We start from the raw sequence: 16415 nt of genomic DNA, 5'->3' as shown, positions 1-16415 counted from the left end.
CCTGGCCGGGACGCCCCAGCTGGGGCAGAGCCCGCCCGCCGCTCCCCGCGGACACCTGGGGTCACTCGGCCCCGGGCACGGCACGGCTCCGGGACCGGAGCACCGCGGTTTGAAGCGGAGCCGATGACTATCAGAGGACTCGATTTAATGTATCTTCTAATAAGCTACTGTTGAATAAACATGGACGGGGCTTTTGGATAAATCATCTACGAGATGCTCTCCTATTCTGCCACAGGCTGTGCAGGCGGAAGGGATGCAAATACCTGGCTCTGAATGTAGATTGGTATCAATGTAGTAGTTGTAGTTCCTCCAAAGTTATGTTTGCCCCTCACCAGGTAACTCCTCGTCATTGGAAAGGACAGCAAGATTCGAATGAAGAGGAAAAAACCAGCAGTGGTTTATGAGAGAACAACTTGTTTAATGTAACATACTGATCTTAATCAATAGCTCACATAGTACTGCGATGTATCTTCATGTTCCATAAAAATAATAGACTTTAATCAGAGGTCATTATCTCTTCCTGTCTATGCATAATTATATTAAGGCACTGTCTACTGGCAGAGCAGTGCAATTGCTGGAAATTAGTTTTGGTTTGGATTGATTATAGAAGATACATAATTTATCAGAAAAGAGAGTGAAATTAGCCATTCTTTCAGCTCTGGTGTATTAATGCAGTTACCTGCTGATGGGGTCACCCCATGTCATTTTGAGTTGCATCATCCTAACCTCTGAAATTCAGATTTTGTGTAGGGTCAGGGCCATGGATTCCAGCTTGCGTTCCCCTTGGGTTTTGACAGTCTCTCATTACATTGTAGTTCTATGCTTCTGGCTTCTGTCTCAGCTCTTTTCAATTCTCTGTGCTAGCATGGCTGGCCTGCCTCTGATCTCTTGTTGCTCAAAACTGTCGTAATTAAACCAAGTTTAATCATGGGCACTTTTGAAAAGGAATACAAAAGTTACCTGTTCTTAGAAAAAGTAATATGCTTTTGGCTTTGCCTCTCAGTCATTTGTGAGAGAATGGTTAATTTCCCTTTCTGGAACTTCAAATGCATGTATACAGATGCACACAGCCTTATCTAAAATTCCTGTAGTGTAGGAGAATGTCATCCTACAGAGCAAATTCCTTAGAATGACATTATGTTCATGAAAAAAACCTCCTGTTCTCTTCTTACCATCCAAGAAAAATTTTGAAACATATATTGATTATCACCTTGCTTGCACTCCTAAATAGGTTTTTAAGAAGTTTCATGCCTCACATGAGCTCTTATAGGGCAGAAAAAAACATTTGTTCTAAGGTGCTGCTCCAAAACAAGTGATAATAGCTGTCAAAAAATACATGATTTGTAACACATAATTCTCACACTATCTTCTAGAGATGAAAAACATTTTACAGATGGCGAGTCTGATACTCACGAGAGTGTGATTTTTGTCGCTTGGGAGCTTGATGGGAGAGCATGGTGCTTCTCTTCAGAACAGTTTCTTGTAAAATGGCAGCATATGCTCTATGCTCATATGTAGTAATTAAACTTGCTTCTGCTTTATAATTCAAAATTCATTCTCTCCTCTCAAAACAATGCAACATGAATCATTGCCAGTATCATTGTCTATCAGTTGCAGAATCAATAACAGACTTGATGTGGTAGAAAGTCAAGAGTTTAGGATGAAAAACTAGGTGAGGACAGCACAATTTCCATCAGCACCATCAGACCGCCCACAGGGCTCTGCTGCCCAGAGCCACATGAAGGACCTCATGCAGTGAAGTCTGCTGCTGCATCTCCAGCTCCTGCAGCGCTCTCTTGTAACACCAGCTGTGTTTAGAGTATGAAGTATGATGGTTTGTCTTATTCCAGAATGCTCCCATTCAGTGGGACATTTTGCATATGTGGAGGTGCCTTTCCTCTGGGGAACCCGTCATTAATATAGACCTGAAAAGGAGTAAGGAGAGGAGGGGAGGCAGCAGCTAAATATTTGCAGATATGAACAACACATGCAAACACTGGCATGTCTGTGTGCAGAGGTGGAGACGTCTGGGCTGATGCACAGAGCCAGAGAAATGTGAGGTCTGCAGAGGCAGTACAGCCATGCTGTGTCTGAGCCATCCAGCTTGGAAGAGCTGGAGGAGCCCAAGTACTGATGACTGTGAGAAAGGGTCCTGAGCAGCCCAGCTGGTATTTCTGCAAGAATCATACAGACATCTGCTATAGTAGTTTTCTGTACTCTTTCTGCCTCCGTTTTTAAAAGTGAAAATTGTTAATTTCTCTTGAAAATTTCTTCATTATGTCTTAGTTAAGCTATAGAGCATTCCTGACATAGAATTCTATTTGAAGATAGCATATGTTTCAGTCTGTTGCATCTTCCCTCTCTAATTTAGTTGTTCCAGATCAGGAAGAATCCAAAATGCCTGTTACTGGGAAGTGTCTGCTCTCATGAAGATGCTTTTGCAGTGGTATGATCCCGCCAAACTGAGAAGATGTTGTAGGTGCATGTGCTGGCAGCAGAAGTAGCTTCAGGAACTATATGTTCTGTCATGTAACTAATGGGTGAACTTACTGCCTCGGTAGGTTTTTCAGCTTTTTCATAGGGAGACTAAAACTGACAGCAGGGGGTGAAATTTACTAAATGGGCTGCACTTGGGGGTGGAAAAAAAGAATGATTTTAAAAATGGAATTACATCTTGATATTTAGGCATATAATGATAAGCTTCTATTTTCCCTTTCCATCAAGGGAAAATAAAATTTCCATTTTATTTTTTAAAAGAAGGAAGTGACATTTCAAAACTGTGTCAGCTAAGTGATGCTAAAAGCCAGGCACAATTCTCCCATTCTCAATAGAGGTGATTTCAGAGGACAGAAGCAGAAATGACAGTCTAATGGAGAAGAGGAGAGAAGAATATAAAGAAGGAATAAACACTAAGTGTGGTGATGCACAAACCAAGTTCCTCCCGCCTGGTTTGTTCAGTTTCTAAATGCATTTAATAAACTGATACCCTTGTGCTCTTTGTTCTGTTTGTATATTCTCCACAGTGAATTTCTCCACATACTGAGAGAGAAAAATGGAAAGCCTGCGCAGAATGTAGGAGTGCATCGTCAAGCAGGGGAATGCTCAATAATTAATTTCCTGCCAGGAGATGGTTTTTTTCCTCTTCCTTCTTTCATTACAACACCATTGGGAACATTTTGTTACAATACAAGAGTATTTTAAAATCTTCCCTACTGGAAGCTTGATTTAGGATCATCAAAAATATACTTCCTTATGTGGTGAATTGCACTCAATAGAAAGAAGCAACATCCTCATCCTCTTTTGGATGGTATGTTGGTCGTGTCCTTTGCAGTAGTCTAAATGTGTGTTCAGTAGTACATATCTTTCCTTACATTCCTTGGAATGAAATATGTAGAGATGAATAATTGTGTGGTCAGATATATTGTTCATCTTTGGCAAACAAGTGCTGCTACCACAACTTTAAAATACTTATTGTTTGAATGTTTATTTTGTATATTTCTAATAGAGTAGGTGGACTGGGGTGGTAGAACTACCATTCTGCTATCAGAGGACAAGTCAAGGTCCTGCTGCTTGTTATTTCACTACTCACTCAGGGTTTGATCCAGAACTCACAGAAACCTGTACATGTTTATTCCTTGGTTTCTGTAGATCTAAATGTTTTCTTGAATCTTGTTGCTCTGCTTTGGGACACATGACCTTCAAAAGTATTTGGAGGGCTACACAGGAGTGTATTGTAGCGTTGACAAAAATAATGGAGAAAAGAAAGGGTAACAGACTGGAAGAAATGACCTGAACAATATCAGCCCCATTGGTTCTCCATCCTTGCCAGTAGCTTATATCTCTGGGTGGATCACTTAGTCATAAAGTCCTAGAACTCTGATTTTCCTTGACTTGCTGTTTGGACCTTGAGATATAGACTTTATAAGCTTTGGACAGTAATAAAAATAATTGCCACTAACATGAATCTCAGCATCTTATGAGGTAACACCTTCTGAAGCCTCTGTCTCAAGAAGTAATACAAATGCTTAACTCGCAGAAGTTAAGTCTGGCAGTGAGAGTATCTGTGTATCTTTACTTTGCAGGGGCTTAAGCATCCCTGATGGAAGACCAAAGGCAGGTGCTGTAGTCAGTCTTGAAAATGTTTCTCTCTGTACTTTTTATTTATGTATGAGGCATATTTTTAGTGACATTTGCACTTAACTACAGAGAGTAATAATTTTCCTTTAACTACAAGATACAGCAGCATTCAACTTGTTTGCTATAGTTTGACATGCTTTTCAAATACATGGAAATTTCACAAGTAGGAGGAAACCTTTTTAATGTATCCATTCATTCTGACAAAAGTAAGGTGTTGTAACTGTTCATTACTTTAACTCTTCTATAACTTGTCACCATACTCAGCAGGATTTCATTCTGCCTGTAGGCATATTCATTTAGTGGAGTTCTTTGTAGATTCAGGTGGCACTTGGAAAGATTAAATTGTGTGGAGAACCTTAGGCAAAACGCTATACAACTACAAAGTGATCCTTTTCTATATAAAAGTGAAGTTAAGTAGGCCTGAGAATTATAAATGTGAACCCCAAAATAAAGATTCATATCCAGGTATAAGAAGCCAAAGTTAATGATGGAAACCTAAGTCCTAGTGGGGGTGTTCTTTGTAAGGGCAGTCTTGTACCTGACAGTATTTGTCAGCAATGGGAGGAGGGCTTTCCTAGTCCAGATGTAGGAAACCCTGGCATTGAAATAAAGGAGCAGTAAGAGGTGAGACAAAGTGCAGATTGCATGTTTCAGCATGCAATTTGAACAAGATTAATGCCTAATTTCTCTAACAAATTAGAAGTCTGGGCTCTCTGTCCCATTGAATGGATGAAATGACACCAAATTCAAATCATGCCCAGTAGCTCCATGGTCACATGAGCTCACTTGTGTACTGACACTTTGTCTTAAGAGAGACTCTGTTTGGCAACTGCATGGACCTGACTCAAGGCTCAAGGCTGATGTGCTGTCACTTGCCAACATCACCTTCTCTGTCTTTCCTGAATGAGCTGTTGTTCAAGTGCTGACCAGCTTCAGCATTACCAACCTCAGCATTAGGAGAGCTACTGAGACCTCAGATTCTATCACTTGCCTGAAGTCATAGTTTAAAAATGACAGTCTTCAAAGCACTGCGTTAAAACTAGTGATGATTTAAAAATATAATGGATTTATAAAGTCCTTCTGCTTATTTTTTGTTTCATCCACTTGACTTGGACAGACATTCAAACAATTTTCCTAAGGACGATTTCAAGGTTACGTCACTTGCCTTCTGAAGTATGTGTAGCATTTATTTTGAAAATACTACAAAGAGATGACTTGATTTCCTTTTTCACTTTTAAAGACAGATTTCTGTTGGACTAGAAGAAGCAACCTTGGGCATTTTGGCTTGTCAGTGCCCATTATTTGTTTATGTCCTAAGTTGTTGAACCTTACTGTTGTTCAGAATGAATCTTAAGGGCTTATGACTAAAGGGAAAGACCCAAATATCTGTCTTGTCATGTAGAAGTCAAAATGATCTCAAAAATGTATTCAGGAGTAGAAATTATCAGATAAGCAGTGAGATGTGTATCAGTGCTGGGATGGTGAAGGGCATCACAGCACCTTATAAGAAATAAGTGTCTTTTTCTACATGTCTCTGTACCTGTTATTCTATTTTTATATCTCCCCAACCAGTTAAATACAGGGACTGTAGGTGGAGGATTGCAGGATGAATTTTACTTCATTATAATTGCTGCATATTTCTGTGCAAGGAGCTGAGCTGTATTTTAGCTGTAGTTTGAGGCTGTATAGCCATTAACAAAAGTTTAAATCAGCATCTTCTAGGGATGGTTGTAATAGCAACAGCCTGGATATCTATAGAGTGAATGCCTGTGGACCTGTAAGCTTTAAGCAGAGTATTTCTTTATAAAACCAAAAATCCCACTAAATCTGAATTGATGTTATCAAAAACACTTGAAAGATAACTCTAATCCCGTGCCCATTACTTAATTTGATAGTGTGATTCAAGACGTGTTTGTTATAATAATGTAATACTTTGAGGGATTCTATTAACTTTCCACTAATTAATTTCAGACATAAATTAAAACTTATTTTAGGCCATAGTATCTTGAAAGTTACTCCAGATGTTGGTCAATGTAATACTGACCTGTGTTGGTCAGAGATACTCTTAATATTAGTATTTCTTACTGTTAGCAGTCAGAAATGAGATCTTTCTAGGCTTTGTAGCAAATCTGGTGTTGATTTGCTTCATTATGTTTTTTCTCTTTTGGTAGTGTAATTGGTAGTATAACTCCAGTTGTTTACAAAATAGATGTTCATTAAATGTGTTGTCACAGGGTTCATTTTAACAACAAAGATTTATATTCCAGTCCTCATTATATTTAATGCTTTCATCCTTTGGATCTTCATTTTATCATTATTAAGACTGTGGAGATGAGTGCATTTTGTAGTGTCCAAAGCTGTTCTTATGTAGTGTCCATTACCAGGAAACACATCTGTTAGTTGTTCCATATGTCTGAGTTCTACTTGAGCCCTGCTAAGGTCAGAGATGTTTTACCCATACCCATGGAATGACCCAGATACATTTTTACTCATCCAGCCTGTTATCCCTAAGTTTTCTTCAAGAAAAAACAACGCAGTAACCCCCCTGACAATTGGGAGGCCGTGTGTTACTCATATGTTGTGAGAGTGCTATCACAGCCTGAAGTGTCCATTTCACAGGACTCCAGCTGAAGCTCTGAGCTGCAGCCAAAGCAGAGGGAGCAGTTACATGAACAGGCTGTCTTTCTGTTGTGCACTAATGGCCAGATAGAAGTACTTTGCCATTTTGTTTCAGTCTTTTCGAAGAACCCTCTAATGTATGTCAATAGGTGTTTAGTGTATGCAGTCAGGGTAGGTCACAACTGAGGGCTGATTATGCTTCTCTTGGCTCAGTGAGAAATGGGAAGGGCAAGAGAGACCTGGCTCTGTGACAAATAAAAGCAGTGCCAGTGAAGATAACTTAAAATCTGATCCTTCGTATGACTGCATCTGGACACATGATTAAAGTTTTCTGGCTCTTACTGATGTTCATGATAAACATGAACTGCAGTTTTAACTTAATAAAGATACAGTATTTATAAATAACATAGTATGAAATGTCCACTTCAGACTTACTGTCTTAAATACAAGGAATGAAACATAAATCAGTCTGGGCTGTTTGCCCAGGGAGAGTAACAAGGCAAACAGAAGCAGGCCCCTGGGGAAGAGCATGGTCCTCAGAAACCTAGATAGGGCAGGAGGGACTGTGGCCAGCATTTGCATGTCAAACTTGGTGAAATGTAAAAATCCTGCCCAAATGGGAAAATGATCTTTCAGAGACAAAATTCCCATTAACTCTCCCTTTTTGATAAGGTACTCCATAGGCCCATTTCTGATACAAAACCTGAGTGATTCCAAGAGTAAGAGTTAAGAGTAGCTGGGAAGCATTTGGTCCCTCTCCTTGTTCTCAGGTTTCAGGCTGAGTAGGGGACTTCCTGGCCTGATGATTAATGCCACTGAACAACATTTAGTTCCTGTTGCTCTCATATTTTTTTCTTTTTTCTTTTTTATTTTTTTAGTTGGTTTTTTGTTTGGTTTGTTGTTGGTTTGATTTTTTTTTTTGTTTTGTTTTTTTGGTTGGTTGGGATTTTTTTCAGATCTCTCTGGATACAGGACAAGGAGTGATTTGAAATTTTAGACTCTTGCCTGAGTTTTTCTGTTTCTTCCCATTATAGAGAAAAAGTTAAGGGACCTAATGTAGGTTAAAAGAACTTGTGCTCAATCTTCTTGCAGAAGTTGTTTAGTTATTGTAATTGGAAAGAAGACAGAGTATGAATTTTTACTGGCTAAACTGCATTTCTTCTTGTGAAGGTAGACAGTCTTTTTGATATATTCAGTGTTGGCCTTTCAAAACTTTAAAACATTATGTGTTTTCTTATCCTTATCAGAAGGATTAAAGAAGATAGATCTTCATTCAACAGCTATGTGTATAAAGAGAGGAAGCACCATGTTCTCTGGTTGCTAGCACAGCTAAGGGATGCTGTAAAATTCCTTGTCTAAGCTACAGCTGACAGTATCACTCATCATGAGTTTATTTTAATTTAAGAATTTGGAGGTTGCACCAGAGTGACTCCTGTGAGTTCAGGAAGTGGTTGATGGGTTGACCCTGGTGATGGGAGCCCATTTCTGCAGGAGAAGGATGGTGCACACTTCCTGTCCACACCCAGGCATAGCTGAGAGGGGCTGTTCTCAGGTGCTGAGAGATCCCAGTGTAGCTGAGGAGATCTGGGAAGCTCGTATTCATCTGTCTCAAAATTGTTTGGAAGCTAATTAATACAGCAAATTATATTCAGATTTTGTTTTAACTGGTCAGATCTTCATGTACTTTTCCAGTCCTTGACACACTTTAATTTTGGGAAAGTTTAAAGCATTATTTCATTGCCTATCCCACAGATGGCTCAGCTCTAGAGCAATTTTTTTCATGCAGGATCTCAGCTTTTTGCATACATAGTGAGTCCTTTGCTTTTATGCTGAGGCTGATTATGAAAGCCAGTTGCAGAAGCGGTCTGGATGCCCACAGCAAACACTGATGAGACCCCCTTGCTGCGTCACTCAAGCCAGTAAACAGCTTTGTCATTTAGGCACTTAATTATGAACTGAATGTTCACTTGACCTCTTATATTCTCATTTCACTAATGAACCAAAGCTTAGGAAGAGTGACTGACTTCAGAGCTGCAGCAGTTTGGGCTCTTTGAGCCAAAGTTTCCACTCATTTAATTTATCATACTAATGATCAGTTTTGGAGCCTAAACACAGGAGCTGCATGGAAAATACAGCGTAATGTGCTAATGTGATGGCCATGTGACAGAAAGATTGGCAGGGGCTGCCCACTTCTTGGCTTTCTGGTCCGGCTACACATGTGTAATCTTGCATGCAGCATCCTTAAAGAAGAATGAAGGGGTTGTTATGGATGTGGAAGTAGCATTTAGGAATTCTGGTTTTACAGAGAGGGTCCAAACTTGAGTTCTGGTACTCAAATAATATTGATGCCCTTAGGCTTTCTTTCTTACTGCTTTGTGCTTGTCTTGGCTAAAACTGAAATGTGTTCCTCCTTCATTCTAGCAGGGATTTATTTATATTTTTTCAGTGTTTGAGTGTCTCATGGTTTTAATGTATTTCTCTAGATGACACCCTTAAGTTAGGCTTGAGGATAAAAGACATGAAAGCCAGAGGATTTATTTCAAAGTTATCCAGACAATCTAATGACATGGTTTTCTATGTACAAACATGGAAAATTTTGGTGGAGCAGACCTTGAATCTTTGGTATTCTCTTTTCAGAGTGACTGTTTGAACTACCTGATCAAATTCCTTTCTTCACATCTTCTCTCCTTCACTGCATTACAGCAAAAGCTAACAATGTCCCCTAACAACTCATGTGAACTTTAACACGTGTACTGCCTTCTCCATAGTAAACCTTTTCCAGCTGATAATTCCCATGAAGCTCCAGACCCATCTTCCATGTGGTGTTCTCCCATTTGGTGGCAGGTGGTTCCCCTCTGGGTTTGCATGTGCTTGTTCTATGCAATGCGCACCAGTTGGTGTGAAGATTAACTGCAATCAGATTTCAGTTTGGCTTGACTTGGTGTTTTTTAAATGCAAGAAGAAAAAAATGTTTGTAGAATGAAATAAATCTGGTTTGCTCTACATTTTCCCCATTTGTGAAGATGTATTTTTTGATGTCTCATTTTGATAATTTCTATGAGTTTGTAGTTAACATCTTCAGGTAGAAACTCCTTTTTCCTTTTAGGCCTTTGGAGTTACTTCAGTTAAGATCCAAATTAGCTGTGCTCCTTCTGACTCTTTGTACTATGCTTTCAGTTCACCGAGTTTGTTACAGAAGTTTTGTTTATTTTGTTTTGAGTATGTGTTTCTAGAAAGAAGATTAAGTGAAGCTGGGAAAGGAAGAAAACTTCCTGCTAGATGGAAGAGGGTAATTAATGATGAACATCTCCAGGAAATATAATTTGTTTTCTTTGAGAAATGTATGCTAATAAAAGCTTTCTGCTTGCATGCATAAATAAATCAAATTAAATTTTATCCCAGCATGAACTTGCTGTCAATTCCTGCTCTTCAGTTCAGTTCTCAGAATCATCCAAATGTTATTTTAACTGAGAGCAGTGCTATATCCATTGTCTTGAAACCTTTCTGCCTTGTACACAGGTCTGAAAGAGCTTGGTGGGATAGAGAAGAGCAAGGAAGGGCTTGCTGAGGGCATGGATGTGAACATAGGGAAATATCTATCAAAGAATGTGTGTCTGCCCTGGATGATCATAGGAATATATTCTGCAAGAGAAAGAAATCAGAGAGTTAATAAAAACAAAAATAGAAATAGGACAGCAATCAGATTCTGTTTTCTTACTGCAAAGGTCATAGGGGAATGAGGCAATTAATTGCCTAACCTTTAAATGTGGTTTATGATGGAAGCTCTGATATCTGAGAGTGTAAGCTGCCTTGATTTGAACCCAGTTGAAGCTGGTGGAATTACAGCTTGATAAATAAGCCATTCTGACCTGCTCCTGGAAGATTCCTTTCCTTCTTCGTTCTCTCTTCCCAGTTTCTCAAGCTCTTTGGTGGTTGTTTGGTCATCTCCATCTAGGCTTGGTTTCATTGCAGGAGCAGAGGAAAACATTGTTGCTTAATCTCATTCTTAGAGGTGAGTGATTAATACTAAGAGGAATGAATAAATGACAAGTGCTTTGCTGAGCACTTCTACCTCACCTTCTCAGTCTCTTCCCAGCAGAGCATGGGAAATGTTGAGGCCAGGTAAGTCCTGAAGTAGCCCCAGGTCTTCCCTGGGCAGTTCTTCCCACTGCACAGAGGCACTGGCTTGCGATCAGCTTGTGCGTAGGAGCTGATCCATCGCTTAAGGCTTCTTTGGGAACCCCAAAGAACAATAATATCCTGTTGACTAGGATTTTACTATTTATATCCATCAGCTGAGCAGCCATCTCCTCTGTCTGCTCCTTAGTTACCAGTCTGTAAATCTGTCTTTGGACCACATTGTCTACTGCACGGTTGACAACGTGATTTTTAATTTCAAGATGAATTTGCTTGAGACACTTAGAAAAGCAAATACATCAATGACAAAAGACATCAGCTTCTCTTGTTTTGTTAACCTGTTCACTTTTTGGACATCAGACAAAGAGACTGGCAGGAAGCTAACCTAAAAAACAAGGACTTTCATTAGAAACAGTACAATAACAAAAGGAAAACAATCAGATCCCTTTTAGGTATGTTTGTGAAGAAATGCTGACATACACCTGTCAGATTAAAGACTGAATCCTGCCACCCACATACTGTCCTTGCAGTTTATTTCTTTCTTCTTTTTTTTTTTTCCCCAGCAGATTTTCAGTCTTCCTGAGTAAAAAAGGTGTCATTTTTTCCCAGAAAAACCCTTCCCTAGCTTTGAAACATAAGGAACAACTGTCAAATTTAGCCTGGTATTTTCTAGGCTGTTTTTTCAAAGGTGAGCTTTTTTAAAGAAGCTATACAATTTACTTTGAAGAGAAAAAATGCAGTCTAACTTGTGGGAGTCAGCTAGAGTGAACTGAAAATAAAGCAATTATTTCACTGAAAGCTTTTATGCAGATTTTTTAGGCTTTTATCAGAAAGTAAAGTGTGCTAATAATGGAACTTAGTTACAAAATCCAACTGGTTTGGATTTTTGGTTCCAGTATGGACAAACTACTGTGGACAGAAGGGGTTAAACGTGATCTGAATCAGAAGGGGCCATTGCTCCTCATTGGGGCTAATTTTAACAGTTTGAATGTGGAACACTTAATTCTGCAATTTTGCTTTTTGTGCCATGCTGCATGACCAGACACCAGTTCTTTTCTGAAGACCTTGCTAGTATGGCCCCCAAGGAAGCACCATATAGTTCTTGGCTCCCTGGTTCCTTTGTTTCTTCACTTTGGAATATGATGGTTCTGCCCATCTCCCTTCTCCTCTGCTATCACTCCCCAGCTCTGCCTTTTGAGGTGTTCTAGTGCATATATGTGCTTCTTGTTAAAGTACTGCAAGCAAAATACATGGCATGTTCAGCTGTTGAAAGTGAACTAGAAATACTCAGAGAAACCAGTATATTTTCTGAGACCGTGTTTTAATTATAGTGAAAGCTTTATGCTTATAGAAAGTTTGGGGTATTTTTGTTACCATCTGGATACCTAAGCTTGGACAACAAATCGCTTTTGACATAATGACGGCAGTGTATAATACTGTGTTCTTCTAACCCATGTCTCATTAATGTGGAAGCTCATGGATTTTCATGCAAAATGTGGATTCACCATCTGTGCTAGTATTCTTTGCATGAAGTGAAAGACTGTTCTTTGTGTTGTGATTGCAGTGGACCCATTCTGCTTTTGCTGCCTTCTCTCTTGGACCAAATGGATAGGTCACAGAACAAAATAAATCTACACTAAACACTGCTAATGCTAATTTACCTTACATCCAATGTGGGAGCTACCAACATTTATTAAAGGTGGAACTTACAGATTGTAAGTGACATTTTTCTGTCACTTTCACTTCTTTATGCTTTGACATCCCTTGGCTAATCTGGGCCGGAGCCTCTGGCCTTGGAGAAACTGAATTCCTTGTAGATGACAAAACCTAAGGGACAGTAGCATTAAGAGATAAAATGTTACAGGCAGGTTTAAAAAAGGCATCAGAGAGGGTTGCCCATTAAGTGTGTTGCAGCTTGGTTTGAATCATATTGCACATCAGTTATAAACTAGCTTAGAGGTTACTAAGGTGGCACTCTAGAGGCACTCTAGGTGCCTCTAGAGTGTTTTAGTCTGATCTAAGGCTGAGTATCCTCAGCTTCACTGTACTTCCCCACTGATGTCTGAACTGCTATTTAAATTCTCCTGCCTTCATTGTGACTTCTTCTGTATTTGTGGAATAATAGTTAAGATTCTTATGTAGAAGGTTTGCAAAGCAGTCTGTCTTCTTACCATTATGTAATTTGAAGTATTATCCAAAAAAAAGTGTTTTATATGCTCTGAAACTTTATATCACTATCATATTAACTGATAGCTTCATTCATACTCGCAAGCTGGTACTCATGGTTTCCCCATGAAACCTGTCAAGCCCAGGGATCTTTGATCATCTTCTTTCTTCATCTCTCTCAAATTCTTCTTTTTCAAACTCTTGACACTGAGAAATAGATGGAACACCTTTAAGTAATAAAATAAGTATATTAGCAGTAAAAATTTAATCTGCTTCAGTAAATTAATTGATGTAGTATGACTGAGCAAAGTACAATTAAGGGAAAGATTCTATTTTCTTGTTCTTTCAGTAGTTTTACTTCTGCAATCTCATGGAGATAAGCTGTGTTATGGAAGATGCAGATCTCTGTTTTATTAATGAGTTTTTATAGTAATTTTGATAAATAAGTAAATAATACCAAAGGGGAAGGAAAGGGCTCTGAAAGCGATTTTTTTTTGTTGTTGTTGGCGGATTCAGAGTATCATTTGAGGGGTTAGACTTCTCTAAGGAAACTGCAGGGGAAGACAGGACAGCAAGAAGATGCTGGGGCTGGAAGCTAGACAAGCTGGTGGAGAAGGAAGGTGCCTGATCCCTATGCTTTGAAGGCAAGTCCATCTTTCTTCAGACACAGGGAATGACTCTTACTGGATTCGGGAACAAATCTGAAACAGATATAGCAAAACCTTTCTTAGGTCCTTAAGGCAAAATTCTGGTGAGGTTTAACAAAGAAGAGGAGTGGCTGGTGGTGGTCAGCAGGATATTATCAGAGAATTGTCTGGAGTAGCATTTTCTGAAATGTGAGAATGTCAGTAGGAGAGACTTGAACATGTAGGTAGACAAAATCCTATGATTTTGCCTGCTGGGATGAAAAAATCCAAAGCTGCTCACTGGGGACGTGGAGGAGGAGGTAGTTATAATATAGGAAGCTGAAAGGTTTTGATGCTTTGTTCATGACTTAAATCCATCAAACCCTGCTCTTGTGCGAGCCTCTGTAACTATAAGCTGTTAAGCTTGCCTTCATCCTTCCTACTTATATGAATTTCTTTGCCTGCAACTGAGATCTGAGCTTGCACCCACTGAATTTTTTGCCACTGAGCTCAGTGAGGCTAAATCTGGTACTGCAGTGGAGGAACTGCTCATCTCTGCCTGTCTCACGTGCACAGAGTTGCATTCTAAGGCTCTGAGCATGCAGTGAGGGTCCTCCAAGGGCTGCAGTGTGACTGCAGCCATTTTATACAAATGTATCTGTCTGCAGTTCAGAAACCTGAATGTACAGAGCTACATACCAGAATTAAATCTAGATCCTTGGATCTGGATATCCCATGCACTTGTCCTGGGTTGGCATGTTGCCAGGTGAGCCAGCAGTGCACCTGTGCAAGGGGAGTGATGTGGAAGCCCCTGGGTGGATGTTGCAATGCTTTATGCATTCATTTTTCTGGCTGTAGGAGTAATTCTTATGGCTTCTGGCCTATTTCTCAGCAAAGCAATTAGCAAGTCCAAAAGGTCTTGCCTCAAGGCTTTTACAAGCCATGAATTATGCACATTATTCTGAATCCTGCCTTTCCTTTCTCTAACATGCTCTTTCCGATCATGTAATGTCTTATTTTCCCCTCCCATAAAATCTGACAGCCTGGTACCCAGAACAGGGGCACAGGAAAATCTTTTCATCATCTATTTCCAACATACAACTTCTTTAGCTGGTTGGCTGGTTGGTTGTTTTTTTCAGGTGGTGTTTATGAAAGAAAGTGCTTGTTTCAGACAATGATACCTTTAAGGCTATTCAATGCTTTCCCTTCTGAGAGCAATACCAATCTGCTGGGCATTCAGCAGCAACAGCTGCTGCCCACCTGCCACCATTAAAACATAGGGTTAGCATTTATTTACAGCACCATGGAGCCATAAATATGGCCACTGCCACTATGGTCTGGTGCAGCTAAGGAATAATATAGGCTGTATCAACATGAGTACCCTCAAAAGTTAATGAGAATTAATTTTCCTGAAAGTCAGCCTGGATGCTGGTGTAATGGTTCTCCCGAAGAATGAAGGTGGCTCTGCCTCAGCTGTTCACAGTTAATATAAACTGAATTAAGGATACTTTTTTCCTCTGCTAGTGTTCTACATGAGACAAGGTGTTAGCAGTGCAGATCTTCCACTGCAGGCTTGAAGTCGACCCTGACAGCAGACATGGATGCAGAGAAAGCAGTGAGGATGAAGAGGAGGGGACCCTGAGTCCAGATAGCTGGGCCAAGCGTGTGCTTTGTCCCAGGATCAGTCCCTGTGGAGCTGGGCTCATTCACAGCCGCTGGTGCGGAGGCTGTGCTGGGAGGGGCAGGCAGAGGAGCACTTTAGCTGGAAAGGCTGAGCACAGAGCCCTGTCCTGCTGGAGCACTGGGGCTGAGGCTCATTTATCTGTAAATCTGTTTTTCGCCTTTGACATCGCCTTGAGGCAGGGAGGAGGAATTATGTGGCTACTCTAAACAAAAATAGGCTAGGAATTAATTTCCTAAGTATTTTCCTGCTTTTCTGTCTCAACAAGAAGCTCACTGGGGATGCCTGAGCTGCTGCTAATGTCAAGGATGCTGGAAAGTGACCACTGTGTGTGGGTATGTTTACTCTGCAGCTGACAAAGCAGGGTTATATGCTTAATAGCTATGTACCTATAATGGTTCCTGTAAGCAGTTTATTAGGCCTCTCCAGACTGAAGATGCTTCAGGGAAAATGCCTACATGGCCCCATGGCTATACATTACCTGTTCATCTGCTGATCCATGGGTTGCAATTATTCCTCCAGCCCCACAGAAAATGCTCTCCTAAGTCAGTGCCGTGGCGGTGAGTGTGGAACGAAAGATGACTTTCAGCCACTTCAGGAGCTTGCTGCTGCCTCCTCTCAGAAGTCCCCAAGGAATCCTGCACGCCTGCAGGAGAGCCAGCTTGTCTCTCAAATCAGTTATTTGGGATACAGACCCACCCACTCTAGCGATGGTAATTCTGGGCAGTGTCAGCTGGGAGGTAATTTGGTCCCAAGGCCCATCGCTTTGCTGCTGGGGATTCTCCATGGATGCTGGGATTGCAGCATGTGGGGGTGGGGGAACTCGCAGATTCAAAGCCTGTGCTGGCCAAATTACACAAGCTGTGTTTCCAGTACCAGTGTTCTCATGCTTTCTTTGCCCTTCTGTGCTGAAAATCTTGTTTAGTTAACAAAATCAATTATAAGCTTAGGCTGCTCTTAGACTTCTGGTAAATGTAAAATTAAATTGCTAGGATAAAAAATATTTGAGTAGTGAATTTAGTGCCAGGATATAGGCAAGGCAAGGTTTG

General features: G+C 40.3%; 1 protein-coding gene across 1 annotated transcript in view; it reads left to right on the top strand.

Annotated features, from left to right (window-relative positions):
* Positions 1 to 3052: 3052 nt before the first annotated feature.
* Positions 3053 to 16415, top strand: part of CLMN (calmin) — a 71024-nt gene continuing 57661 nt past the window's right edge. The window contains exons 1-2 of the mRNA XM_015629699.2: positions 3053 to 3072; positions 3276 to 3307. Of these exons, the coding sequence (XP_015485185.1) occupies positions 3053 to 3072; positions 3276 to 3307 (52 nt within the window). The remainder of the gene's footprint in view (positions 3073 to 3275; positions 3308 to 16415) is intronic.

Source organism: Parus major, chromosome 5, assembly GCF_001522545.3.
Source record: "Parus major isolate Abel chromosome 5, Parus_major1.1, whole genome shotgun sequence".
Lineage (NCBI taxonomy): Eukaryota > Metazoa > Chordata > Aves > Passeriformes > Paridae > Parus > Parus major.
This window is presented reverse-complemented; position numbering and strand designations above follow the sequence as displayed.